The sequence below is a fragment of the Mobula hypostoma genome, chromosome 20 (assembly GCF_963921235.1).
Source record: "Mobula hypostoma chromosome 20, sMobHyp1.1, whole genome shotgun sequence".
Classification (NCBI taxonomy): Eukaryota; Metazoa; Chordata; class Chondrichthyes; order Myliobatiformes; family Myliobatidae; genus Mobula; species Mobula hypostoma.
This window is the reverse complement of record NC_086116.1, coordinates 42,097,539-42,111,194: the sequence shown is the minus strand read 5'-3', so window position 1 is coordinate 42,111,194 and position 13,656 is coordinate 42,097,539. Positions and strand designations below refer to the sequence as shown.

The following is a 13,656-nucleotide window of genomic DNA, read 5'->3' as shown; positions in this document are numbered from 1 at the left end:
ACCATGATTCAGTCAAGGTATTTTTTTTCGTTATTGTGCTCCTGGAAAAACTATCAATCGGCATTAAACTATCTGGATATAGGGGGGAAAAGTGAATGTCCGATTTCTCTCTCTCTCTCTCTCTCTCTCTCTCTCACACACACACACACACACACACACACAGAACATGCAATTGCCATTGAAAAGACGCAAAATGTTTTAAAAGCACATGAAAAGCAAACAAGACTGACGGATTAGTGGGCGGTTGCCACAACACAAAGGAGCAGCGCCTAATGTATTGGTGCACAGTAACTAAAATCTTACTCATATTAATATATGTCAACTACTATCAGTCTGATCGCCCAAATTGGCTTTCTTCCGTTCTCCGTGTGGCAAAATAAAGCCCTTTACTGCCTCCAGTTCCATCTGCATCACGAAAACCCTCCTGTACTACTTCAAGCGCGCACACGCACACGACTGGACTGAGTGGAAAGATGCTGCCAACCGTTATGGTGACAGTAATATCTCGCCAAACAATTAAAATAAAAAGCGAAAACGGCGGCCAATTGCAATCAGCTTCATTGGAGCAAGTCATTTGTTTGTTAAAAAAAACATTACGTTTAATATCTTTTCCGTTCTTTTGACCTCTCGGGTTTTGACGTTAATCTGGCAAAGACATAACAAAGTCGTTTTATTAAAACAAATAATTATACAGCAGATATTCCTGCAGTCTGCAAACAATAGATACTGGAAACGCGTTATTGTGTTATCGTCTAACGGAATCCGTCACTCCTGTGCGTCACCGTTAATTGTTCTTTGTATTGAATGAGTGTGGAGAATAAAGACGTTTGCTACAGTGTAATAGATTCCGCAATAAATGTTAAGTCGGTTTCTTCCAAGTCCGCTCTGAGCATTGTAGAAATTATTCCTTGTTTTTTTTAAAGTCTGCATTGTTTCTGAATTTTTATCAGTCTCGTGTTGCCACTTAATTATCTTTAACTTATTAGCCTGATTGAATTCGTTTACTGATGATAGAAATTACAGCGATCAGTTTACGTTTAGCATACAAGAAGATACAATGAACGATACCAACACTTCTTTCATCAGCTCAGCGGGGATGTAATCAGTTTTCACTAGATTTATTAGATCCTGTAATAAAATAACACATATCAGAAACTCACAATGATTAATAAATGGATTAACATTAGTCAGAGATGGCAATGGGCTGACGTGGGGAGAGGGTAAGATATTACAAGTCCCCCCGTAACATTCTGCCTTAATACAAAAGAAAACCGCAGGTTAAAAGGAGGCACGGCACTTTTCTCAGAAACACAAGAGATTCTGCAGATGCTGGAAATCCCGAGCAACACACACAAAATGCTGGAGGAACTCAGCAGGTCAGGAAGCATCAATGGAAATGAATAAACAGTCGACGTTTCGGGCCGAAACCCTACATCAAGACACTCTTTTCTCAGAATCAGCTTTAATTCGTGCGCAGGAAATTCCTCTCAATTGTAACAAAATCTTCACGATTTTTTTTTCCGTGATACTATCTGTCCAGAACACTCACGAAAGATTATCTTTTCATTAAAGACATTGTTTCAACTGATGTGCATTAAAGAGGATCCCCTGACTTATCTTTTTGTGTCGAATATTTAAATTGTAGATTATTTCAATTGTGATCACCTTTCCGTTGTAAACAAGAATTTACGAAACTGTTCAAAATGTTGCAAAGAAAAACTGAATCCGTTCTATTAATTAACCCTACATACAAAATTCATTTAAGATAAGCCTATATAAAATCGGTAGAGATATGGGGATTGCAGTAATGGTGTATTAGATTCTGTAAAACGATAGGTTTCCAAAATAGGACGGGGCAGTGTATAGCTGAGACATTTCTACATTTTTACATCGATGATATAAACAACAGAAAGTTAATTACAACCAGGGAGATATTACACTTCCAGTACATCAGAGCCACGCTTATAAAACGTGGCGGTTGTTTGTTTGTTGCTGTCCAAATCGTTTAAAAGAAGATTTAATCGCGTTGCGTCTCTCTGGTCATTCCCCGCTTTGACCTGAGTACCTGAACAACCCGGAAGAGAACTGGAGAGGCTGGCTTTCCGTGGGCAGATATGGTTGAATGAGAGTTTTCGCTGGCTGAAATAGGGCTCTGCGTTAATTGCCCGTCGCTTCTCTATAACCGTGCATTACTTTTGGGGAAGAGATCGAAAAAAACTGAGCTTCAAGCACCAGGCTCCACACAGGAGCTCAAGAGGTCAGTAAATATTTATATTTTCACTACATCTCATGCACGTGTAACGCCGCTAGCCCCGAAGGCACTCACTCGGGCTAAATTAATAATAGTTTTCTTTTCCCCCATGTTAACGCTGGAAAATATATAGGATTAACAAACGTGGCGGAATTGACAAGCTGTTGAGCCCTGTCGAAGTGAGCTGTATTATTTCTGAATGTCAACCAGTAATTTACGATGAAATTATGTTGTGAAGCCAATTGTCAGTCCGACGAGAAAATCCAACATAACAATGTGGTCGGGGATATCATGAAATCAATTACTCTGGTAGTCAGGCGAGCCATTGGGGTTTCGGGTATACTGGTCGATAGAAAAAAAGAGCAGAAATAAATTTCGGCTGCATGACAATCTCCCTTCGGTACCGTATAAAATAAAGAACGGTCTCACTAAACAGGCATGACGTGAAACTGCGATAAATGTTGATTTCGACCTTCAAATTAAATATAGTCGGAATTTTATTTAAAATGGATTCCAAGGATTGTCCCTGTATATCACGATTTCAATATCAACAGAGCATACGCAGTGTACATTCCGCTGTGTGAAAGTAATCCAGATTTATTCATTTTTTTTTACGGGCAACTCGGATTTCTGCAAGAGAATGAAGCGGTCGGCTCGAGTAGGGATTCGCTTAAAACTGCCGGATTGAAAATAGGTTCACAGTTCCCCGAGGCGTGAGGTTAATCAGGTTGTTTGATTGTACCTGGGGTGGGGGCCACTATCTGTCATGTCTAAGTAAGACCCGAGTGGGATATCTCGGGACGCGGGTGCCAAATTCTCGGTTTCTGCCGCACCAAATATGAAACTAAAGCAGATCTAACCCGGTCTCGGGTGTTAAAGTGTGCGGATCTCCCTGCATTTTTTTATATTAAATAAACTGAATATTAGTTATAAGATACGGTTAATATTGTCAAATCTATTGCAATTTAAATGCTATTATTTATAATTCTGCAGACTGCTGGGTTAGAATCTGATACTGACTCAATAAAGGACATCTTGTAAAAGTTATTAACTGACCATAGTCTCTTTGTGAGGAGGTATCAGTCAGGTGTCATTTGGTCGTCATATGGCAATTTCATGCCGTTAGTTTTTTTAAATCTTCGGCATTCTGTTGGGAATAAAACATTTATTCTAAACTTCTTTAAGAATTTTCGCTTGTCTCTGGAACACAGGAACAGAAACAGCGGGGAGAGGTCGTGATTTCACAGTCACGGTTGTCTCGTGTCAAACAAGGTGCTGATCAATTTCATGTCAATTTCACTTTTTTTCAGAAAGGCGTTCTTGTCTTGGCAGATCCTTCATCGGCGCCTTCAGTAAGTGGCGTGTTTATATTTAAGCACACGGATGTACAAAGATGCGCAATATGTCTCTGTATTTGTTGATGTAGATGAAAGCATGCATATGAAGATAATTAAATCTTACGCGTGTACATGTATGTACTTACGTACATGTAACCTATTCATAACCACCAATGTGTGTTTACCTAAGAATGTATTAGACAGTATGTGAGTATATTTGAAACTTTTACATTTTGGGTGAGAAACATCTGATATACTTTGTTCCTCGATTCGAATGAATGTTCTATTTAAGACGACAATGTCAGGTCAAATGTACTATAATGTCGCGCATCTATCTAGCTACTCAGTAGCGTAAAACTTGTGACCATTGAGTTGGAAGGCAGTAAATCACTTTGTTTTCCCGTGGGCCCGTCTCCGACTACTCTCTCGACGAGTCCCGCCGTTTCCCCTCTTTTCGTCTGGTCTTTTCACAAAAGGACATCATGGTGGCAATGTAAACCCGTCTTTTGACATTGTCGCGTGTTGTGTGTGGGACTCGATACTTGAGAGATCTGCTGAGTAAGACGAGGAATGTATGAACACACATCGGCCGTGTTCCCTTCCATATCCAACCCAGCAATGCTGGCGCTCAGTCCGCGGTGTGCTCCGTGTAGCTGATTAAAACATAAACACAAGAGATTCAGCAGATGCTGGAAATCCAGAATAACACACACAAAGTACTGGAGGAACCCAGGAAGTCCTGATGAAGGGTCTCGGCCTGAGAAGTCGACTCTTTACTCCTGTCCATAGATGCTGACTGGCCTGAGCTCCTCCAGCATTTTGTGTGTGTTACTCTGGTAATTAGAACGCTTGTTTTGCGTTTAAAAAATGAACGTGTTGTGGTTGAGGCGTGGAGTTTTGTCTCAAGTGCTAAGACGTCTAGAAAGCAATAAGGACATCTTAGATAGTTCCGCGGCCCAGAGCGGTCTTGCAGAACTTGACAGAGACGGGCAGAGATAAGGCACTAACTCATTAACCGGTTAAACTTAGTGTTGAAATACGTAATATCATCCGAACAATGTTTGCGTTCTTTATTCCTTGTCATTCAGTAGAACCATCGGTTATTAAGGAAAGAAAGTACAGTGTTGGAGAGAAGCGATGTTCTTTTGATGGTTGTCGCGCTTTTATTAAACTGTTCTGTATTAACCATACACCATGTCACCTCTGAGAGGCGGTAGATAGGTCCTTTCTGATACTCAAAGGGGGGAAACACTTGAATTCTGAATCGACTGCCGCAGTTATCTCCGCACAGTCATTGGCTACTATCTCAGTACATGCCAGGTCGAATATTCTTAGCTGACAAAGGCAGAGATATGTCAATAGCTCAGACTAACACCCCATCCCTCACTCTGTCAGACTTCTGCCTTAATGGGTTTGGTATCCGTTGCGGTCAGTTGGACGAAAAGGGCTGAGAGAAGTATCAAATTCTTAACGGGACTGAGACACGGCTTTAGTATGTTAAGAGTGCGAAAGTTAGTATAAATTACCTGGCCTCGCTATTTAAGAATCTCAAGGGCCTTTCTGCTCTCCGAAAGGCTCTCCCAGTTAGGGACAGAACAATTGTTTCCTCTACAAGAAAAATCATAGGGCAATTGTTTCCGTCCGGTAATATATTCCTGATTTAAATTCAATGAACACACCCACATGCATGACAATTATGTTAAATAATGAATGGGATCGTGGCCTATATTGCTCAATATATCCCAGAGTTTCTCTCCTCGGTTTGACGTGCCTAGAATGAAGATAGGTAGATAGATAGATAGATTATTGAAGTTAGAACTTTTTCAAGTTGTTTAATCAGGGGTAAACTTAGTCGCCGAACTTGCACATATTTTCCTGAAGTCCTGGTCAGTATTCTCTTTATCAAGTGTTGAGAATGGATTATCAATAGAAAAAATGGTGCAGTGGAGATGGAATTGACTCAGTCATTTATTGCATTATAATGTGCAACTGTCTAGTCAAGAATATGAAGCAAGGGAGCAAGAATCTGGCCCATTAAGTTTGGACTGGTCTTTAATACGATCCTAGCCCTCCCACTCGAACTCCACGTCCATTGATCCCGGCACAGTGCAAATAAAACTATCATTAGCATGTCTTGGATATGCTCCAGTAGCAAGCATTCACGGCCCTCAGGGGTGGAGGGAATTGTAAGACATTTCTCCGCATCTCAGTCGAAACGGCATATCCTACAATTCCGGACGTCCGGATCAGAGGATTTCTCTCTACCAACCGCGCGCGGCTCAGTCCAAAATGGAAATGGATAACTTTTGAACTTCTGAAGATTATTTCCTCCTTTCCTGGCGGCACAGATGTGTCAGGGTAATAAACGCTGAAAGAAACATAGACCATTACAGCACAGAAACAGGCCCTTCAGCCCACAATATTGTGCGAACCAATTAAATTCGTAATCAAATGGCTTCTACCTACACAATGTTCATATTTTCCTATTTAAATGGCTCTTGTGTTTAAAACACTCGTGGAAGCCGTAGTAAAAGAACGAGAAGACTCACTTGAAAGTCTGCACGACGGAGAACCCTGTATCTTTCGGTTAAAGCAAACCCAAAGTTAATCACGGAGCGAAACTCACTGGAACTTGGACCTGAAATTGACATACCATTGTTCAGCGTGTTCACAGACGTATGCAAAGAACTACACACACACACCCCGACACTCACACACCGGTCAAATAAGTATGCCGCATTCTAAAGTAGCAAACTTCTACAGGGAGGGCCGAGGGTAACCATGAAATCTTTTTTTTGCATCAACATTATCGCTGATTACTCATTTAACGCTGTTTTTTTAAAAAAATATTTCGGTTGAACATTTTATCAATTTTCTGAAGAAAACCCATTCCTCCTCTATGTGTCACTATTTAACTATAAATATATCAGCGCGCTAACACCTTTACCCGTTCTGTAAGTAATAAATCTGATAAGAATCGAATTAGCACTTAAATAAGATTGTCCTCGGGAAGGTAGGAGGAGCAATAAATAAACCAGGCTGTCTTTTATACTACAGATGTCTGATATCTTTTATCCGAAAAAGCTCGCTTGTGAAGTGTCTGATTCGGCGTTCATAAATCTAGAAATCTCTGCATTATATTGGTTTATTTAGAAAGAGCTACACCAGTATACCGTCTGTAGTTTAAGTAGGATATATCGCGCATACTTTATTTTTCTTACCCACTTCCTTAAGGGATTTATACAAGGCTATTTGTGTTTTTTTCCCTCTCGCTAAAGGAGGGAAGTGACTACTTTAATCCATTAGTACGATAAAACACTGCTTAAAGTATTTCCTGCGTGAAATATCCTGCCCGTTAATTACCAACCAGTCCCGTCCGCACGCAAATTACAAGATAGTTGTTATATTTCAAGATTTTTATTACAATATCTTCATTTAACATTAAGGGAGTTGTGCGCCTCGGGGCTGCGTGTCCTCACCGTAACCTCCCTGCCTTGGCCAAGGACTATTTATACAGCTTTACCTGCGCAGGGGAGCGGTGATTTAAACCAAATATTACATGCAGGGGGAGAGAGAGAGACAGACAGGCAAGAGATCATCGCGGCACCACTGTTACCCGATTAATTAAACTGTAATTGCAGGCTAGTTGGGATCTGTTCTCTTACACGTGGTTTATAGCAGCGAATGTATTCTTGCCTTTAGGAAGTAATCGATGCGGATCAATGGCTAATATTCCCCAGGCATTATATATATATATATTCCCCTACCACATCCCCAACCCCACCTCTCCTCACTCTTATTTGATCTCACATCTAGAGAGAGAGAGAGCGAGAGAGAGAGAGAGAGAAAGAGAGAGAGACAGAGAGAGAGAGAGAGAGAGAGAGAGAGAGATACAGCCCACGTAAATCCCGGTGATGAACCTTTCAAACTTCAAATCCACAACTGGGTTTTTTTTGCGCTAATTATGGAAACAAATGCGCCCATTAGTGAGGCTCTGTCAATTGGCACGTAAACATGTGGTATCGCAAATGATCCTTAACCTGCGAAGAGGTTGCCTTCATACGTTCTTAGAGTTCCTCCGGTGCCGTGTTCAGCTAAGGGCCCCAACCTTCACACCTTAAACCCCATAATTTGGTAAATCGAATATCCACCCACCCCCCTGCCTCCTTCAGCCACAACGAATTGTGTGTGTGTGGCCCGTCTCAATAAATTATGGTCCACAGATTGTAATTATAGCTCCGAGTCTCTCTGTATCATTAATCACCAAAGACCTCTACTGTATTTGGATTTATTAAGCTTATTTAGATTCCACGTTACATCTTTGGACAAGTTAGGTGACTTGTTCATCGTACAGTCAAAGTGTCCGACAGCCGAGCAGTGGTGAAGGTTCACCGATCTGGTCGATGCCCCGTTACAGTGGCTGATGTCAAATTTCTTCAAAATGTGACAGCTGATACGCGCTAACGTCGTTTCACTCTTTTCACTTTAAAATCCCGCCCGTTTGGCCTGTTCAAGGGCTTAACCGGCCTGTTGATTAGATTATCTATTTTCGCTGTGTTGAGAAAGCAAATTTATAAAATGTACCATCAACACAAGGGATTCTGTAGATGTTGGCAATCTTGAGAAACTCGCGCACACACACGCAAACTACTAGAGGGATTCAGCAAGTTAGTCAGCATCTATGGAGGGAAAGAAAGTGGCTGAGATCATCCAGAATTATGTGTGTGTGTTATGAAATGGACTACCAACACAAGAGATGTTGTAAATCTTGAGCAGCATACGCCCAAAATGCTGAATGAAGGGGAATGTGGATGATGCCTGACTTGCTGAGTTCCTCCAGCATTTTGGATGTGTTATAAAATGGACGGAAGATGGTTGATCTGAAAAAGGAGGATTGGGCAAAGCAAGTCAGTGATACGATTCCGCTGGGTTTTAATCGGAAACTATCCCATGGAGACACCTTTCGGGCCATTTATAAAGGGCGGTGACCATGATCATACTGACGAAGAATAAGTTTAGAACACAGTAAAATCCATATGGCTCGCCTTGTTACTATCGCCAGGCAGGGAGCTATTGACAACCCTGTCCGATTGGAAACCATCGCCAATTTCACTATTGTATAATTCTAAGCAAGATTTTTAAATTTATTTCTGGGAGGGGTGAAAATAAAGATGTAGGGAAAGTTGAAAGGTACATCGTATAGATTGTTCCTGTGCTCGGATTGTGAAAATTGATCCGGAATATACATTAAAGAACAACCACTTCGCGAAGTCATCTGGAGAACCAGGATGCCAAGAGTAGCTAAAACATCAAGCAGACTCAAGACGGTGTGTGAAATTAGAATACGTTGTTGTTTAATATTGCAGTAGAGATCTGAAATGCAGGACCCTTAATGCCAGATTATAGTCAGTGACTCTCCCCCTCGTCAAATGTTTCGTGTAACAACTAACAGCGGGCGCAAGCCTGTAGAGGCGAATGAGCAGATTAAAAAGTTCAGCAGAAAAACTTTTTGCTCAGAATCACCGGTACTTATTTCCTTATCACTAAATGACATAGAAAAAAAACAGCATTTAGTTCTCCCTCTCGTGTTGAATGTTAATCTTTTAAAATAAAATTTTCTATCTATTTTTCTCCCTCATTGTGTTCCACTCATTTCCTCCCTGTTTATTCAGTTAATGACGTCACGCCAAGTGGCGTCGGCATGGCGGGGTATTTCAGTAAAATGCGTAGCATCAAAAGAGCAACCTCCCATTCCCCCAATTACATACTGTCAATCTGTTGGCCAGAACCCGCCAAACGGGGAATTAAGACACTAAATACCAGCCCGCGGCCCTCCTATTGCGATGCAGTGGAGTGGAATGATTATCGAAGTCAGATCACTGTGCCTACCTGTCGCGGGTGCATCCAGAATCAGAGGATCACCTGTTGCAACCTTTCGCTTTGAAAGCAAGTACATGAACTCGTTTCCTAAAAGGAAACGTGGGCAAGTGATAATCTAACAGTATCTGGTCCTTATTTCCCAATTGCTAGTGTGCTTCTTGGATGGTAATTATTTTTCCTCGTTAAAAACGATCCTCTTTTCTCAATCACCATTCGTCTCTTGTTATAATTACCGAGGCATTCGAGATCAGTTTTAACGTGAAGGCTTCAATTCTTTTGCTGTTAATTGCAGGTGCACTACGACTGCCGGGAGTTTGACACAAAACCACTCCAAGTTTGGATAGAATAAAGAAAAAGTGATATTTTTACTTTTTACGTTTATTGACATTATTTTGAAAACCTCGATCGAGCTTAATTGCGGAAGGAATGTGTTCACTGCAAGCCAATGGTCAGATGATCATTCTCCCAGGTCCAACCAACCATGACCCAGTAGGAGGAGACTTCCTCACATTATTCTCAGCGGACTCCTCCTCATTCTAACTGCGGAATGACGATGCCCTCCAATCAGCCAATGGAATGGCGGTAGGCTGGTTTCTCCCCCGAGCTCCTAGCCCAGTCAATGGGCAAGGCAGGGGAGGGGCGGAACGCTGTGGGTGGCTGGACCAATGAGGGCAAGCTCAGGGGCAGAGCCTGCAGAGGTCGGGAGCAGAGGAGGTTCTGATTGGCCGCGAGGGGGTGGGTTGTTTTTTAAGTTCCGACCCGCCGTGCTGTAGCCGACTGGCGCCATCAGCCAGTTCAGAGAGAATGCCTTCACTGTAAAAAAACCTGGGACATAAACACAATCTGATCAGTCAGCTCTGGAGCCACGGCTAGTGTGCGCCGCTGATAAAACCCTCTCAGCCAGCAACAAGGTTTGTCTTGCATTCTTCTGCAAAATAATAACAAATTAATCTCACCCCAAGATTTCCTTTGAAGGAGAACCTTGCTGTAACACTGTTTATTTTATGTTATGAAATGTCAACAGTATAAGATGCAATGTCCTTGGAGCCGCATTTATTGGGAATGAAGTATGACAGTTCTTAGAATTATTGAACAGTTTTTATTTGATGAACGAGACAATCAAGAATTCGATTCATGCGAAATATCAGTACGATATTTAAACGCTGATCTTTATTAAGTTAAGAATGTAATTTTCACCCTGTGTTCCGTGGCAGATCCCGTCCTTTTGCATTACTTTCGATTTTAGATGCATTTGCTTCTCTCCCTCTTCGATTTTGCGCCTGTTTTCAAAGTCAGGTGTTAATTGCTTCTAATTATTTTATTTCCCTTCTCTGCCGTACAGGTGTATGAGGAACCAGACGGCAAAGATCACTGTGTGGATTCTTTAATCTAAAGAGACCAAATATTGGACTTCTTCTAAATATATATACAGACACAAACTTTCTGTAAAAAAAAGCATCCAGGCTTGTTCCGAAGTTTGATCGCGATGGAAGTCGACCAGCCTCGCTGGATGAGTCACCATCATCCCGCGGTGTTAAATGGACAACATCCCGATTCTCACCACCCGGGTCTTGGCCATGGCTATGTTGACTCTGCGCCGTACCTCCCGTCCGAAGAAGTGGATGTACTCTTCAATATCGACGGCCAAGCCAACCACGTTGCCTCGTACTATGGAAACTCGGTCAGGGCAGCCGTGCAAAGATACCCCGCTCCCCACCACGGTAAGACTTGCGTCCAGGTCGCTTTTAAATTCTTCATCCAGTGGTTCTAATTCGTGTTATCAATCCACGCTTATTTCAGGGGTTCGCACACGACTAGGGAATGATGAAGTTCATTATTAGTGAGATTTTGTTTTTTTTTAATTACGAAAGGCCTGGATTAACATGTCACATAGAGCAATTGGGGAGAAGAGGCAAGTTTATCACTACGGAACATTAAAAAAATGCCTTCAAGTATCCCATTGGGAACGTGTTGCTTGCCAAACGGGCCTCAAACCCCGGAGGTCAACGTTGCTTTTTTAAAATAAACCTGAAATTGACCTAATGTTCGAAATCTACACACAAAAAAATAGGGGGGCTCTTGGGCCATTTTTTCTCTGCGAGCACTTCCCGGATGTAATTGAGAGGTGCTGTTCTCTACGTCTTGAAACTGCAAGTTATTTTTAAAAGGGCAGTAAATTCTGATGCCATTTGGAACGAATATTTCTAATACGTTAGGGATTGTTACATTTAATTTAGCTTACTGCAGAGTTCAATATGTTAAAGGTGAACTGATGGACCCCTAGTACAAAATGCTCATTTTTTTTTCTTTGGCTATTAAACCGCGTGGGCGTTTATTTGTGACCTGTTGATCGCGTTTAAAATCTGTCACCTCCAGTGGTCGATGCTGACAGTGATGGAGAAAACGAAATACTTTATAAATTGAAAACACTTCTTGTGGACTATGTTACTGCTCTTTGCCGTTCAGCATATCAATTTGCACATTCAAAAAATAATAATCTTTTTTAACACAAGAAAGCACGCTCCAATGTGTGTCTAAAAGGTCTCTTTTAGCACAGCCATTGTCTAAGACATCTTGTCCAGGCATTAATATTACAGTATATATATTATGCTGAGGGAATTGAAAGTACAGAACGCCTAGGAGGCAGGAAACAAAACAATTTCGTAGTGTCAGCAAACTATCATGCACGCTATAAGAACGAATCTAAAGAATTAAGGGAAAGTAAACTAACATTAGTTATGGATAGGGCAATTTTAATGTAGCAATCAATGTGGATCTATATGAGTATAGAGCTTTAACTAAAAAAAAACTAGTTCCATTGAGACAATGTTTCATGGGGGCAACACACAAAAATCTCACAAAATGCTGGAGGAACTCAGCAGGCCAGGCAGCATCTATGGAAAAGAATAAACAGTCGACTTTTCAGGTTGTGATCCTTCATCAGGACTGGAAAGGAAGGGGGAGAAGCCTAAACAATGATTCTTAAATAACATTGAGGTTGGAATTGTGACAGCTGAAACAAATATAAGTTTTAGTAGGTTTTCTGTTTAAAATGTGTTATACTGATCCATATTTCTGTTTTGACATTACAGGGGGTCAGGTTTGCCGCCCTCCTCTGCTCCATAGCTCTCTGTCCTGGCTCGATGGAGGAAAAGCCCTTGCATCTCATCACAATGCTTCTCCTTGGAATCTGAGTGCTTTCAGCAAGGCCCCTCTCCACCACAGCTCCCCCGGAGCACTTTCCGTTTACCCTCCGTCCTCATCAGCATCCCTCTCGGCAGGACACTCCAGCCCTCATCTCTTCACCTTCCCCCCCACCCCGCCCAAGGATGTCTCCCCGGACCCCACTATCTCCACCCCCGGGTCCACCAGCAGCAGCCGCCAGGAGGACAAGGAGTGCATCAAGTACCAGGTGTCCCTGGCAGAGGGCATGAAGTTGGAGACGGGATCCTCTCACCCTAGAAGCAGCATGGCGTTAGGAGGGTGCTCAACTGCTGCCCACCACCCTCTGACTACTTACCCATCTTACGTCCCTGAATACGGCACCAGCCTCTTCCCATCTGGCAGCCTGCTCGGAACGTCTCCCCCAAGTTTCTCATCCAAAGCAAGACCCAAAGCACGCTCTAGCACAGGTAAGCATGCCTCCTTCCTTGTTCAACATAGCATCAGCCCTACACTAAATGTGACCAAACACTTGGAGGCACTATGAAATCAACATTGCCCTATGAAATTGACAACCATTCCTGTGTCATCAATATGTACAAAGGTAATAGGAATTATGTAGGATAATAATTGAATGAACAAGCATACACCAGCGTACTAATAAACACAAGCAAACCAATATTTTTCAGAGAAAAAAATATTTTCTTTAAATAATGAAGATAATCTCACAGAATAAATACCTGTTTGCAGAATATATTATAGGCATGTAGACAAGTTATGCAATAGAACTTTGATTTGCCCGTTGAGAATAATTTTTAAATACAAATTCATAAGGTAAAACTCTCCCTATAGGAGCTAATATTAGCTTATGATCAGTGCACTTCAGATAAGACATGTATCCTGTAATTATAGCAGTATTAGCAATAGTGCCTGGCCATACATACCTTGAAAATGACTAAGAGTCCAGTCTTGACCCATAACTTGTCCAAACACATACCCTGTAATTATAGCATTATTAGCAATAAT

General features: G+C 41.8%; 1 protein-coding gene across 6 annotated transcripts in view; it reads left to right on the top strand.

The window, feature by feature from the left end:
* The first annotated feature begins 2,106 nt into the window (after positions 1 to 2,106).
* The window catches only part of gata3 (GATA binding protein 3), a 35,098-nt gene continuing 23,548 nt past the window's right edge, over positions 2,107 to 13,656 (top strand). The window contains exons 1-4 of one of the 6 annotated variants that reach the window (XM_063072722.1): positions 2,143 to 2,257; positions 3,562 to 3,603; positions 10,811 to 11,189; positions 12,561 to 13,100. In XM_063072722.1, the coding sequence (XP_062928792.1) occupies positions 10,955 to 11,189; positions 12,561 to 13,100 (775 nt within the window). In that variant the 5' untranslated portion in view covers positions 2,143 to 2,257; positions 3,562 to 3,603; positions 10,811 to 10,954. Of the gene's footprint in view, positions 2,258 to 3,561; positions 3,604 to 10,222; positions 10,380 to 10,810; positions 11,190 to 12,560; positions 13,101 to 13,656 lie in introns of those variants that run through there. The other 5 variants (XM_063072724.1, XM_063072725.1, XM_063072721.1 and 2 more) reach the window with 5 other exon arrangements.